Here is a 16,175-nt window from a genome sequence, read left to right on the forward strand (position 1 = left end):
ACAGTGACAGAGGGAGATAGCATGTATAGAGTTCAGCTAAATATGCTTGAGCTCATATATAAACTTCCTCAATCAGCTGCTGCCTGCTTGGCTCACGCCCAGTATTGGGCTTGGGTTTGGGTTTCGTTCAAGTTGCGTTGCGTTTTGGGTTAGCATTTTCATTTCAGTGTGAGTAGAAGCTATGTATGTGCGTTAGCTGTAACAAGGATTACTTACCACCATAGTTGGGTCTTACTCTTTTGTCGTAACTAACACTAAAGGAGTCGAGTATAGCGGATATGTTAACGTCACCCAACATGCTGCCGCCACCAGTACTGCAAGAAGAACAGAAGACGGATTATAATCTATGTTTGCTTAAGATAATTTTTTTAATATATATTTATATATATATTTTAAAATATATGAAATGTCAAGATAATACGAATGTAAAGATAATAAAATAAAATTCGAGTGTAAACGAGATTTCGTTGTCATTGAGGAAAGACAATTAAGCTAAGCTTAAAGAAAATACATAAATAATAAATAGTGAAAATACAATATATTTATTTATTATAGTAGAATTGCTGCGTCTCTCTATAAATATGTTAATAACAATAAGCAATTCTAGGTAACTCCAGAATTACTCCCAAGGCTTTAAGTGTAAATAAAAAATAAAGAATAACTTTCAATTGAAGCTAAGCCTCCGTTGTAGTTACTTACACTTTGTTTATTAATAATTCATGGGATTGGGTATACAGTTGGCATTTTTATGAAAACTCATTTGTTGATTTTAATTTTTTATTTATATTTCTGAAAATAATTGCACACTAATTTGTAAATGCAGCAAACACAAATGATTAATAACAATAAACATTTTGTCTGCTACCCTAAGTAAAGCAAATACGATGAACCTTGGAAATTGATCTTCATTGACTGTAAGTGCAAGCGACACTTGCTATTGGCTATGACTTCCACCAAGCGTTGGTCGATAAGCCATGGATCAAAATTAACTTGAGTGCTGTGGCTCACATAAGCGTCACTTAACGCTTGAGCGAGAGCTGTGGAAAGTTATTGATCTCCCTCAGCTTGTGACCATCAACTGAGCACGCTCTTATGCTTATTATAATTCATTGAAATATTCACATTAAATTTCTGACTCATTAACATTGAGTTAACCGCTCTCACTCTTAAACTGTATCCTTTCTTAGCTAAATATGTAAATTATATGTATGGTAATCGAACTTATCCATTCCTTTCTACATTCTTCAAATCAGATACAGCCACGTCACGTAAGCCGTTGGCTAATGGAATCTGCTTCAAGTTGAGGTTAATATAGATTTATATATCTCAAGCGCAAGCTGTGTTGATTAATATTCAGTTACTGCAATTGACTGTCGCATGATGCAGTTGCATAGTCCAGTTGGACTAATAATATTATTGTTCTTTAATTTAATGTTATGATCTAGCAGGCAACACAAATGTTCAAAGAGTTCACCTAATGTTCTCTTCAGCTATGCATAAGTCAATTTATTTATTGATTGATTTTTCTATCTTCTTATTGCACAAACAGTTGAGATTGATAGTTATTTGGGGCATTGGTTTTGCTTGTGGCAAGGTCTGTAGCACTTCCGGTTAGAAAAACCGAATAAAATATGCATAAAATGAGGCGAAAACTATGAAATATATAAAAAGACAGCGCACTCTGCAGGTTAAGTGTGGCATCAAGTACACGAACACACATAGAGAGAGGCAGCCACAAACAAAATATATGAACGCCCAGCCATATGAGTTTATTTATATGCACGTATACTCGTGTATATATATATATATATATCTATAAGCCATGCTTGTGTTTGCTTGTATTATTTATGGCGAGTCCTGGCGCAAGCATTTCAATGCCTGTTTATTTGCGTCTATTCTGCGCTAAACTGCGCTATTAAAGAGCATTTGTTGCTGTTTTGCTATTTTGCTATTTTGACTGTCTCCCTTGTCGTATATGCAGCGCAAATGTTTATTTGTGCCTATGTGTGCGTGTGCGTGTGTGGGTGTATTACTTTCTCTCTCCCGCTGTATGTGTGTCGTTGTGTCTGTGTGAGTAAAATCACAATTTAATAAAAGTTGCGCCTGCAAATAAATACACCCACCCACGTTAGCTTGGCTTTGTTGCTGCTTCTTGCGCGCGCGCAGTCACAATATTGTGTGTTATCATTGCTATATTGAAATTTCCAATTTCTGCTGTGCGTTTCATTTTCGTTTTTTTTTTTTTATAATTTCGTCTTTTGTCTTAGCCAAGTCAATTGTTAAAGCGCTGCAGCAAATGCTGATTTGCTTACAATAAACCGCCAGATATTATTTCCTCTATTCATTTGAACAATCCACAGTTGGCTGGGGCGTGTCAGGGGCGTACGCAGACACTCTCTGCGCTTCTCTTTTGGCTTTGTAGCTGGCTCTCTGCTTGCTCATTTTGCGCTTGAGCTTTAACCCCTGGCTGGGTGTGGGTGTGGGTGTTGCCTTATATTGTGTATACGCAGCGTTGGTATCAAAGCAAGAGCCGTCGGCAAAACTGCCTGCCAGCCTATTTATAAAATGTATAAATGTATATAAGCAAATATTAGAGCAGGCAGCAGGCAGGCAGCAGGCAGGCAGCAGGCAGGCAGGCAGGCAGGCAGCTTCTAGCTTTTGTTGTTATTGCTGCGCAATGGCCTGACAACAGTTGATATGCGGTTTCTTTGGCTTTGGTTTTGGCTTTTGCTAGCTGCTGCTGCTGTTGCTGTTGCTGCCGCTGTTGTTGATAATGAAAAAGTTTTGATTGCTATTTGATTTGAGTTTTGGGTCTGGCATAAGTACGTAGCACTCGTACAACGCAACGTATGCGCAATGTTATTATTACTACACATTTTGCAAGGTCATTAAATTTTAGTTTCATGCGCTAACGCGCGTCAGGTGCTGTCAATAAGTTTTGACAGCTTGCAATAAAAAAAGGAGGAAGTAAGCCAAAGAAAAAAGAAACTGAAATTGGCTCCAAGGACGCGCACTAGCTAGCTAGCTAGCTAGCTGCTATGAGTATTGAGCAATAGGGCGTGGTTAGCGTATACGTAATATGCAAATGAACTAAAGCTAAATATTATGCCAAAATTTTGTCAAATTATTTATGCAGCTGTGCCACAAGCAAGCACATGTGCTTACACACACACACATACTCTATCTGTGTGTGTGTGATGCTTGATATCGAGTGCACTTGAAACTGTCAATGGCTCGTTATTGGGGCGTCAAATATTTGCCTAAGCAATAAGTGGCTTTCAAGGCAGCAGGCAACGAGCTTAGGCACTATAATTGGCTTAGGCTAAGCAGAAAGGCTTACGCCTGATTTCAATCTATCGCAGATATTGCATTAGCTAATGAATTATGTTAATATAAAAAAGATAAAGATCTATCTGACTTTTGGCTGCAGCAAAAGCTTTGTCAGCTGTCAACTTTAAATGAAGCATTTTTTGTCTTTGCGCGCTGGACAGCAAGAACAAGAGGAACAAGAGCAAAGCACAATAGCAATATAGCACAGCAAAAGCTGAGCAGAGTACGTGTTGCCTCAAGTGTAACGACAATGACATCCGCCATCTTATCGTTGGGCACAGTTTGTTGTCTTATCTAGAAGCGCTGCACGTTTTGTTTGCTCTCGCTTAATGTACGCACACACACACAAGCACTACATATATATGGGCGTGTGTGTGTGTGTGTGTATGTGTGCCAACGCCCTGGCACTCGTGGCTATGTAACTGTAACAGTAACTGTAACTGCTGGCGGTCAGCCTGAAAGTGTCGCCAGAAAATGAAAATGTAAGAAATATTGTCGTTATTGTTTGTTGTCGTTGTTACGCTTGTTTGTTGTTGTTTGTTATTGTCGTTGTCATTGTTGCCGTTGCTGTTACTGCTGGTGTCGCTGTCGCTTTCGTTGTCGTTTTTAGTGGCACTTTGAGTGCGAGCCATTACGTATACGCTGCGTTGGACACGCGCCATTGCATAAATTCAAGTGAAACGTTAAAACAAAGCGGAAATGCGAAAACTACTAGCAAATATTATCTCTCTCGCTGCCAGCCAGCCAGGGCCACCCATGTCAGGCCAAAGTCTTGGCAAACGCCAACACCCACACCCAGACCCACGCCAATGCCAACGCCAACGCCAACGCCAACGCCAAATGCCAAGATAAGCAAAACTTTGAGGCTGAGCCATTTTTGCTGCGCAGTTAAAACATGCTGCTCTAGCTCTATATATATATATCCATTTATCTATGTATATGTGTGTGTGGGTGGGTGTGTGAGTAAGCGTTTTTTAATAAAGTGATAACTTGATGTCTGACAGCCGCCTGATTCTTGCTAAAAATAAACATATCCGTTTAATAAGCTTACTGAAGCGTAGTGGACTCCCGTCCCGCCTATGTTAGATGAATATGACATCTTATTATGAAGAGCGCTTAGCCTTAGCCTTAGCTGCAACACGCCCCTGACTATGGCATAATTTCGTATTTTTATGTAATCTGAAATTGAATTGATTTTCTTTGTCGTAGTCGCTGTTGTCTTTTTTTATGCATGGATTTTATGGCGCTACGTTGTGCCGTTTTATGCCTTGATTAAATTCAATTCGATGGCAATTGATGAGGCAGCAGCTGCAAGCAGCTCTAAGCTCTCTGAGCTGAGAATGAGGTAAATGCATAAAAAATTGAATTGCATTGGCAAGTCCTTGACATTTTGCGAAATGAACATACACGGACAGCAGCAGCCCCAGCCCCAGCAGCAGCAGCAGCAGCAGCAGCGGCAGCAGCGGCAGCAGGATCAGGCATCAGCAAGGGTAAGCAGCGTACATATCTGGCGGACCAATAAAAATAGTTCGCCAGGGCGGCTTTCATTTGTCGGGGTTAAGTGTGGGGTAAAAAAATTAGAGCTGCCTTGTCTGCTTCGGGGGCTTTATTAAATATTTGAAAAGCGTATGGCAAATGGCAACGAGCATATGAGTCTGCAACCAGCCAGCGATGCCCAAGCCCAAGCCCCAGCCCAAACCCAGGCCCAGACCCAGACCAGTTGTACTAGTTTGTTGTTGCCCCTTGTCGCTTGTAGATATTTTCAATCATACTCAAAATGTGAAGGAACAACAATTTACGCTCAATGACACTCGACGGCGAGCTGTTGACGTTGTCTGTAGCCCCAGCCAACCAGCCAACCAGCCAACGTTGCAGCTGCCACACACACACACACACATACAGAGGCACAGGCACACAAACAGTTGTAGGCACTTGGCTGCTTGGCAGGACGTCTCTCAGACTGGGCGTTCTTGCTTTGTCGCTGCCACTTTGGCATTATCTGCTATCAATAAATTCCAAGTGAAGTGTGCACTTGTGTGGCAAGTGGAGCACAATGGGGACGCACAGTCACTGGCACAACGGGCGTGCCATGGCATGGCCTGCCATAGACATAGACATATACTAGTTTCTCAGTTTCCCAGTTGCTCACAGGCTCACAGGCTCGCAGCTTACAGCTCACATTGCTCGGTATATAAAGTGAGCAGCAGTCAGATGAAATTGTGTCGTTGTGTTGGCTGCTGTGGCCTTTAACCTTTCCTGGGGACAACAAATCTCGCTCTCTCTGTATTTGTCTCTGTGTATGTCTCTCTGTGTGTGTGTGTGTGTGTGTGTGTGTGTGTTGTGAGTGCAGGGGCTGTCATTTTGTGTTGCATACTTTGTGGCGGCGCCTGTGCAATGTTGCATGAAAAAGTGGCGTAAAGTTGTTGCTGCTGCCATTTCTTGTTTTACTTTTTGTTGTTGTTGTTGTTGTTCTGTGTTTGTTGTGCCCCAAATAAACAGCCCAGCTGTGTGCTTAAGTTCTGTGACTTGCGATTTTTTCCACGACATTTGCGTTTGCCTTCTTGCCAGCTGCTAGTTACCAGTTGCCAGTTGCCCGTTGCCAGTTGCCCGTTGCCAGTTGCCAGTTGCCAGTTGTTCTGCCCCGCTTGTTATGCCACGCGGGGCCATGCCATGTCGCGTGTATCTCACGTCACGCGATCATGTAATCCCATAAACGTGCATTTGTACTCAAGTACGTCCCAGTCCCAGTCCCAGTCTCGGTCTCGGTCTCTGACTCCGTCTCCGTCTCAATCTGCAGTTAGTTTAGCTGCAGAGCCCTTTGATTTGCCTAATTTGCCATTGCGGTGGCTTATGCAAATGTCTCTCTGTGTGTTTGTGCCTAAATATTTACTAATGAGTGCTAACCAAGGAAAAACAAAAAAAAGAAAAGATTACAAGCGACATTCTGTTGAAAATTTCGTTTCGAAAAGCAAACACACACACACACTCACACACTTTGCTGGTAGTTGAGTTCACATTTGCCGTGAGTAATTACAAGCGCAGTGAACTGGCAGTTGTCATTTTTCAGTCACGACTGACGGCTGCGGCCGTCCACTTTTAATGGACGCCACATGCAAATGCGACGATGACGAGCTTAATAAATTGTCTGCACTTATTCAAAATGCGAGCGGCGAGAGCCAACGCTTTATTTACTGTCGAGCAGGTCAAACAAGCTGTCATTGTGCCTAATTAGCGCGTTTTTGACCAGAGCAGAGCCGAGAGCTGAGAGCGCAGCAAATTTCGAGCGCATTTTGCAGCAACATAGTCATATTTGAATAATCATAAATTACCATGAGTTATGATTCCATGGGGACATGCACGCACCTGCTATTGCCACACGCCACACACACACATACACACACACGCTAAGCACACACATACACTAAGCGCACACGATCGAAAAACTTAGCCGATAGTACGCTCTGTTCATGCAATGCAGCAAAGTGTCGCAGCGACAAATTTATTGTTATTATAATGCTCTGCTATAGTATGTGTATGTGTGTGTGTGTGTGCCAGAACTAAGCTTTGTATGACTTTGTCCATTATTTTGGACATAATTTAATACGCATAACAAGCGATCACGCCCACCACAAAGTAACTTATTAGCTTAATTGATAGCTGTAAATGCCACTAATTTGTGAGCTTCGCCCAAAACTCGACGAGTGCGCAATTATTACAAATAGTCCTAAATTAGGTAAAGCTCAGGGGACGACATGTTTTAAAAATTAATTATTTTTAACAATTTGTTGCTGTGTTTAATTACTTAGAACATTTGACAAAATATTTCTGAAAGTGATGCAGAAAAATATTTTAATTGCATTTCAAACAGTTCAAATGCATTCGAAACAAAGAAAAAAAAAACAATATGTGGCCTTAAGTTGTTGTCATTAATATTATATATAGTAGGCTATATAGAAAATCCCATATGCACATACATACAATAAGCTAGATAAAGTTAACTAACTGGATTCATTTCTTAATGCTCTTCCTCTAACATTATCCATACACATTTCATAATGGCGAACTGTGTCAGATCTGCTTGCGAAATATTGAAGAATATTTGAGATTTGGGTGCCAAATTTATCCAACTTAGCTTGCCCCAGTCGGCGCAGTAATTTTTGAGAAATCTTTACTCCAAGTAACATTATAGTTAGGAATATATAAGAGTCAATGTCTTGTTTTGCAATTGGTAATATCTGAATATCAATCGGTTTGACGGCCACTAACATGAGGCAACAAATTGGGAACTTATCTAAGCATTAAAATGTTTTTTTAAATCATGTATATGCTTCATTGTTTTGTATTTTTTCTTGACTTTCGATGATTTGATTGTTTTTAAAGTTTAAGCAGATTTCAAGTTTATGTAGACTGCAATATTTTTAGATGTATCCCAAGCATTCGATAGAGTCTGGCTAGAAGGACTAACGCATACGATCAGAGTTACGCTTCCTAATAATACACACAAATTTTTAGAGGCGTATCTATACGCCAGGAATGATGAACTGATGAACTAATACTATCTAAAATGCTACAAAGTTTAAGTGCTTTTGAAAGTTCATATGGGTCTTGAATAATTATGCAGTCCAGATTATAATTTGATACAATCTTAGGCACAATTTTGTAAAGAGTGAAATACTTAACAATTCGTTAGAATATTTTAAATTTAATAAATGTATGTGCCTAGTGACTAGTGCTTTTAATTCTTGATTTTAAATCGTTTAATAAAGAAATTCAAATTGCTATTAAAATGTTCGCTGATTTGTATAATTTGTAAGATTTGGGATGCTCATTAGTTAGAAATTTGAAACTTACGCTGCTTGCACTGTGGTGCTCCGTTTGTGTCCGGGTCCGCTCTCCTGTACGATAAGGGCCATATTGATGGCCAGCCATATTGTGAGCAGAGGGCTGCGTGTGCGGGGCGTCAGTTTGCATAATTTCTCCATTGCTGAATCACTCATGGTGGTGCAGTATTGTTGTTGTTGTTGAGGTGCGTGGCAAAAGTCAAAAAGGTTTTTGTTTTTTTTTTTTTTTTTGTGGTGTGTGGAAGTTTGCTAATTGCTTTGATTAATTTGTTGTTGTTATATTCCCTTATAAGTCGTAGGTGCGCAAGTGTGATTTATTTAAAAAACAGTATGTGATTGTTGTTGTTGTTGTTATTGTTGTGGTATTGGTAGTTGCATTGCAGTTAAAAACTTTTTGATTTCTTTCGTGTGTTTTTGGTTGCGTATAAAGTAAATTTTTAGTTGATGTTTAGCCGTTTAGTATCAGTTGCAGTTATTAGTTGAATTCCACGCCATACGCTTTGCTTGCAATGCTCTCTTAGATCATTTGCTCCTTCGGCTTCCACTCTTGGTTTAGTAGTCTCTCAGTCAGTGAGTTAGTTGGTTGTTTAGGCAGCGAGGCATTCAGTCAGTACATCAGTGCATATGCATGTATATTTATGTTTGTGTGTGTGTGCGTGTGTATATGTTTTTGTGTGTGTCTGTGTTCCCAAGAGTTGTCCTGCTTTTGAAAACTTGCAACTTGCTTCTCCTCTTGCCTATTGCATGCGCTGCCAGTGCGTAGGCGTTCGACTTGGCGGCAGGGCAAAGCTCAGCAGGAGTTGCATTAGTTCAGCAGCTGGAGGAGAGTTCGCCAACGCTTGAACGCTGCTGCTTGCTGCTTGCCACACTCTAATTGCTTACATTTGCCTTTGCCCCGCTCATCAGCCGCCGCTCATCAGCCGTGCTGCAACTCGATTATAATGTTTGCACGTTTTTTAGCACGTCTCGTCGTCTCTCTGGTTTTTTAATTATTTTTACTGTGCTTTGAGCTGCCTCAGTTGGGTTTAGCATGCGCTTTAGAAAATTCCTTGTAATTGAGCCTTTCGTTGCGTTGATATCCTTTTGGGGATTTCGTGTTACATTCGCTGCTACAGAATGTACATTTTAAATGAGTTCCGCACCTCTCGCTGCTGCTGCTCACTCACTCACTCACTCACTCACTCAATATTCCGCTCACGCACTACCGTTCATTAATAAATATTACAAAATATCCGCAGAGGAGTTGCGTTCTCAGTTACAGCAGCAATACCGTCAATTCGTCATCCAAATTGAAGCTCCATTCCATAGCTGGTTGGCTCAATATGCTTTAGCCTTGCCGTTGCCGTTGCTCTTCTCGTTATCGTTATCGTTGTCCGTGCTTAGCAAGCTGTTCTTGTTGCTATTGCTATTGCGATTGCTATTGTTGTTGCTGTTGTTGTTATTGTTGTTGCTGCAGCTTAATTGTCTCATTTTTTGTGTTTCAATTGTTCAATTTGCTGCTTGCTTGAAGTTTGGTCATACTTTTTGGTTTCTTTGTTGCTATTAACTTGGTTCGTCTATCGTCATTTTATTTTCATTTTTAGCTTTTCATTACTCAACACTGCAAATAATTTCAAACAATATTAGTCCGATTTAACACTTGGTGCCTTATTCAATGCCAATTTATACACAAATTTCGTATTTATTAGTCGCGTTTATTTTTCAACACTTTGCAATTGAAAAGCATAAAAATCTTGGCATTTAGGGCGCGTCGTGCTTCAAACTTTCATAAAATTCACAAGCACGCGTACACACATACAGAGAGACACACACACATACGTACAATCTGCAGCGTAGCACACAAAACTAATTTATACACACATGCAGACTGACATACATAAGCATTAACTCTCACACACACACACGCACGCACACATATATATATATATAAATATATATATGTAAATATATATACAAGTACTTTCTGTATGGATTTTGTTGCCATTTCTTGGGGCCAAGCGCTGTCCGTGATTTTGCGTTTGCCTTTTGCGTCCGTTACATTTTCTCAGCAGCACGTTTGAAAACCGTTTGCCAGACCGAACAAGTCAGCCAGCCAAGTCAGTCAGAGCCAGGCCCGTTGACAGTTGGCGAAATGTGTCTGCTTGGCCGAGAGCATAAAACTGTGCAGCGAGCCTCGAGAGAGCGAGAGCGAGCGACAGCTCGTGCTCAATGTCTGCAAAGGACGCGCTCTCGCGGCTTGCACCTTTCGGCTTTAGCTGGTTGCTGTTGCTGTTGCTGTTGCTGTTGCTGTTGCTGTTGTCTTTGGGCCTCTTTAAGGGAATTTGGCTTTTTGCAGAAAATGTCACTGGCAACCCCGGCAGTTACACTCTGTTTAGCATAAACGCTTGCTACTTGGCTCCTGCCAGCAGCTATGTGTGTCAGGCCTTTGCCTTTGTATTGCCTGCCTGCTTTTTTGTTTTTATAAATTTATTTCTCTGCTCTGTATGTGTGTGTGTGTGTGTGTGTGTGTTAGTGTTTTTTTTTCTCTCTATGGCGCATTTGATTTGTATGGCACATTTGCTTGGGTTTGCCTTTGCCTATGGCTCTGCCTACCCTCGCGTTTTTCTTTGCGTTTTTCTTTAGCAATTTTCTCGCGCTTTTTGTGCTGCACATTCGCACACATATCTCGTTAATTGGTAAGCATGCGTTTTGTGTGCGGTTTTTGCTAGCGCCTGCTGCTCGTGGCTGCTTTGATTGCTTTTTGCGTTAAGCGCGTAGCAGCCTCAGACAGTTGAATGAAAGTGTTGTGATGACAGCGTGGGATGGGGGGCGGGTGCGGCATTGTTGCTTTCAACAAAGAAATGCAAACTGATAAATGTACACACTAACACTAGCACACATATGTGTGTGTGTGTGTGTGTGTGTGTGTTGGTAAATTATGTATTCAATGATAAGAGCTTGACATTAATTAAAAAGGGCAGGAGTTGCGTGTGCGGCATTTCAAATACTTTTTTGTTTTTCGCTCTTTCGTTTTCGAAACAATTTTGCATTGAATTTGTTTTGTTTGTTTTTGTGAATTTTAATTTCAAACAGCATTTCGCATAAATATGTTTTGGCGACAGTTATTAATGAGTTTTAGTCCGCGGCCTTGTTGCCGCTGCTACATATTTAATGAGCGACAAGCCGCTTAAATATTCCATGCCTAACGCAGAACTTTAATTACTTAATCAGCTCAGAGCTCAGAGAGCTCGCTCAGCTCAGCTCAGCTCGGCTCAGCTCAGCTCGCGCTCATTAAAAATGTTTATTAATACTTTGGCAGCGTTTCGCATTTCGATTTGCAGTTTGCTGCATATTTAAATAGTCTATCAAAAAAGTTCGAAATATTTTACGTGCTAAGCCCGCTGGCTAGAGAAATTGGCAGCCAGCAGGCCATTTAGCTGCTCGGTGGTTAGCCTGCGGCGCCTTGGACACGTTCCATGTGTGTGTAGTGTATGTGTGTGTGTGTGTAGTTTGGGGCGCGTTTTTCGGCAATTAAAAGCATATGCGGGCCGGCCCGCGCCGTCTGGCTAATCAAGGAGGACGCCCAAGCAATTTGCTTGAAAATTAAACAAAGCAAAGGGCGTGCTAAGCTACTAAGTATATACATATATATATATAGTATGTATATTTGTACGTATGTGTATATGTGGAGAAGCTGTGAGCGCAGAGCCGAGACGCGAGATACGAGACAACAGACGCGAGATTTGAGACTTGGCGGCTGCCAAGACGACGCACGAAGACATTGCTACTCACTTATGCAGACCACCTACCACAGTCAAACAAACGTACATACACACACACACACTGACATACACACACACACACATACACATTCACATTAAGTTGCAGCAGACTCCTTTCAGCTTTTGCTTTTTGTATTTATTTACTGCTTTTACGCTTTGCCTTTGGCTTTTCACTTGTGTGCGCTTGAGTGTGTGTGTGTGTTCGTGTGTGTGAGTGCGTGTGTGGCAAGTAAACTCGGCCAAATTTTGTGTGCGCCAAGCGCTGCCTTTGAATATTACTTTTTGTTGCCTACTTTGCGGCGCTTAGCGCACTTTTTCAACATTTTCAGCAAATTGTTTTATATAATTTCTTTCTTATTTTTTTTTGCATTCACAATTTAACACTTTAATGCCTGACTGTCGTACTGCTTTTCACACACACAAAAGCACACATACACACATATATACACGCGCTCTCTATACCAAGAAATATGCATAAAGTTGGCTGCGATTTTTTGCAGCTCTAGCAACAAATTGATTAGTTTTTTATTATAATTTAATGCACACGTCGTTGCCGTTGTTGCTTTTTAGTTGGTATATTTAATATAAATTTAGCACGTTTAGCTGCCTTTTGCTTATACCAAAATATTGTGGAAAATGTATCTATGTATGGCTCGCTTGAACTATTTTTTGCACACAGCGTTGGGCGACGACAACGTCTGGACTCAGCTCGACACGGACACGGACTCCGACTCGGACTCGGCAGCGGCGCGCTCAACGCTCAAAAACACTAGCTATAAAGCAATCGTGTGCTGGCATTCGGTGGCGCAAGCGAGTGGCACAGTGACTGGCACTCACATCACGAAGCCTGCAAAAATTTTTGTGGGTGCGACCAGGCAGCTGAGCCGAGCCACAGAAGCAGAAGCAGAAGCCGAGCCGAACCCCGGCCGAAACTTGTATACATACATATATGCATATATGTATATATGTATATATATATGTGTGTATGCGTGTGTGTGTGTGTTGTTTGGGGCCATCCTCAACGGAGAGCTTTTCTTTCAGTTTGTGTGTACGTTTTTTTTTTATATTTTCAGTTTCAATTTTTGCCGTTGGTTTTGTTGTTGTAGTAGGTCTGCTGTTGTTGACTGTTTTTGCTGTTGTTGGTGCAGGCTTAAAGCACACGCAACTGTTTCGTTTGCCAGCGGTGCTTTGTGTGCACAACCGGGAGTCGTTTTGGTCGCTGCCTCCGCCTGCAACCCACAAAACTTTCTCGCACACAAATCAACATAAATCAGCTAAATCGTCAGGATACAAATACATAGCAATAGCAATAGTTGCACCAGGCGACACCAGCAGCGATGCCACTGGCAGCAAAAAACAGCTAAAGCACTGTATTAGTGCAAACATACGAGCTGCTGCTGCTGCTGCTGCTCTTTTGGCGTTCTCACTGACAAAGTTTATACTGCTGGGTGCTGTTGCTGTTGTTGTTGTTGTTGTTGCTGAAGTGGTTTTTGCTATTGCAGCTGCTGCTACTGATGATGATGATGATGGTGATGGTGAAAGTGCAGTGTATATTTGTTGTCTGCTGTGTGTGTAATGCATTTACTGCTGCTGGTGCACTTGGCGTATGCGTAATGGCGGTCAGCCTGACTGCATTTTTGTGCAAACCAAAGGCTATACATCAAATTAAATTCAACCTGGCAAATTGACAAAAGTAGTGCAATTTATAGCCTTAAAGCATTTGCATACACACACACACACACACATTATATGTATCTTATGCCAGCAATTGCGGCTTTATTAAACCAAAGCTGACTTTTCGTTGCGCACTGCTGATTTTTTTAATAAGCATAAATTGTTGGCACGTAAAGCATAATGTATAGCCAAAGCCATATACACACACACACACACCCACGCACATGTATATTTACAGTCATATAAATACAAGGGCGCAAATTGATTGAGTCTGCCGATGTCATTTGTCGCTGTGGCTGCCCAAAATTTATGAAAATGAAATGCCACGCAGCGCTTTTCCGCTACGCAATTGTCTGCGCTTTTCTCCACGCATATGTATGTATATGCTTGTGTGCGTATGCGTGCGTGTGTGTGTGTCTGTGTACACAGCGACAGCGTCAAATTAATGAAGCACATGCAACCAGCGCGCTGGGTAATTTGTCATTTCGACAAATTTTGAATTATTTAAACGGAAATCTTGAAACGCCCAAACAGCAACAGCAACAACAATAACAGCAAGCCAAACAATTTGTGTGAATGCGAATTCTGATTGTGATTTGACTGTGTCACAGTGTGACAGCAATGGATGACATTTTCAAGTGACAACTAAAGTTAAATTTCAACTCAAATAAGTATATTCCCATACAATTTATTCAAGCCCGAGTAAAATGTCAAAGTACAATTTATAAATCATTTAAATGTGCGCCGATATCTTTGGTATATCTCTCAGCTGTTAGTCGCAGATCGAGTGCGCATTAGCTTGACTCTTATACCAATTAATATCAAGGATTGGTGCAAATGATCTCAAGCTTGTGGCTAAGCTGTTTTAAGCTGCTTCATCGTCAAGGATTACGAAGCCAATGATGTGAGTTAGACTGCACATTTTATTTTTAATATATGCCCTGAGTTGACTAAATAAAACAATTACAATACGATTTGCTTCTAGAACTTTGCATTTTCCTAATTAGAGGCAACTAACTTAATTGATTTTTTCAAAGTCATAAATTAATAGATTGTCTACAATGTGAGTTGTTATAAAAAATGAATATTAACAATTTTAGAATAAGTTAAGATTCCAATTGATACATGTTATATAAGCATTTGAAATAAAATATTGTTTATGTATGTATCCAAAAAAAATCATTGATTACTTAGAAGACAAGAGGCAACACCCCCAAGACTTATCAACTAGGTTTATAACCATTTATTCTCATATCCTATTATAGTATTATTTTATTATTAGTATTATTATAGTATACTTTAGTATAATTTAGTAAAATATAATTAGGTAAAGTTGCCACAGGTAATAGCAAACTAATTTAACACCAAAATACACAATTCAATAAATAAGAATTTTATTTTATAAAAAAATTTCCTTAATTCTTAAAAGTAATTTAAAACACTTAAAAACATTTATTTCATAGTTCTAATCACTTTATGTCTTTAGATGCAGTGTAGCAGCAGAAATTTGTTCTGAGTCATTGAATAAAAACATAGATCAATATATAAAAATTTATAGGAAATAACAAAAAAAAAAATGCTGATATTAGACATTTTAGTTGGAAACCAGAAAATTTATGTACTTAAAATATTGTACTTATTTTTTTTTTTTTGAATAGCTCTATATGACAATTAATCCCGATTATGTTAGGTAGGTCTTGGGGCAACTGGGCGGTTGAGTCTGCATCTCACTCTAGGGCGTGCTAATGCCATTGCCTTTAGCTTTAGCATCTTTACAATGATTCCAGCTGAAACATTTAGTTTAAGCTAAAGCCGCGCACGTGCTGCTGCGTATTTTCAATATTTGACTTGGCTTATGTTGTTCGCATTTAAATGCCTGTGGCCTGCGTACTTTTGCAATTTTTACGCTACGCTTTGGCTGTTGAACACATTTTAACTATAATCTGTACTATGCGCCATGGCCTTGCCCAAAAGGCAGTTTGAATTATGGCCCAAGCTGTCTATGTGTTAAGCATAGACAATTTAATTATTGGAGCTGCCGCAGTGGCAGCAATATTAAGACTTTGCAGCAGAATAAAAGCATAACAAAGCAAAACAGAACATGTACTTTCAATTTGCTAATTTAATATATGCGCTTGTTTTATTTGAGTTTCGGACTCGTTGCACGTTCGCGGCGCCTGTTGTTGCTGCTGCTGCTGTTGTTGTTGTTGTTGCTGTTGTGTTTTTGCGGGTCACTTATGCAAACAAAAGTTATTAATTACACTTGGAGCTAGTTGGAGCGGCAGCTGTGTGGCGCGCCCAAGGACAAATTAAGTGGTCACCAGTGCAAAATGGCATGGCCAGTGTGCCAGGCCATCGACAAATGAAACGCATATAAAATGGCCGCTATAAAATGTGACCCAAAAAGATAAATACTTTTGGAAAAGTTTTTGGCCAACGTACTCGCAGGCTGCCTGGCTGGCTGGCTGGCTCGTTGCGCACACGTTGCGTATACGTCATGCCTGACTAGCGGCGAGCAGCGTTATGTTACGTGACTTAACATTACACATACGCCACGTGGTTAGCAATT

The 16,175-nt window shown here is 40.6% G+C and overlaps 1 protein-coding gene across 8 annotated transcripts in view; it reads right to left on the reverse strand.

Moving 5' to 3' along the window:
* Window positions 1-12,657, reverse strand: part of LOC108599766 (gamma-aminobutyric acid receptor subunit beta) — a 31,042-nt gene extending 18,385 nt beyond the window's left edge. For 6 of the 8 annotated variants that reach the window (XM_017986788.2, XM_017986789.2, XM_017986785.2 and 3 more), the window contains exons 1-3: window positions 12,553-12,657; window positions 8,182-9,771; window positions 217-314 (exon numbers count right to left, since the gene is read on the reverse strand). In XM_017986788.2, the coding sequence (XP_017842277.1) occupies window positions 217-314; window positions 8,182-8,327 (244 nt within the window). In that variant the 5' untranslated portion in view covers window positions 8,328-9,771; window positions 12,553-12,657. Of the gene's footprint in view, window positions 1-216; window positions 315-8,181; window positions 9,772-10,131; window positions 10,308-12,552 lie in introns of those variants that run through there. The other 2 variants (XM_033293678.1, XM_017986782.2) reach the window with 2 other exon arrangements.
* Between the last annotated feature and the right edge of the window lie 3,518 nt (window positions 12,658-16,175).

Source organism: Drosophila busckii, chromosome 3L (genome assembly GCF_011750605.1).
Source record: "Drosophila busckii strain San Diego stock center, stock number 13000-0081.31 chromosome 3L, ASM1175060v1, whole genome shotgun sequence".
Lineage (NCBI taxonomy): Eukaryota > Metazoa > Arthropoda > Insecta > Diptera > Drosophilidae > Drosophila > Drosophila busckii.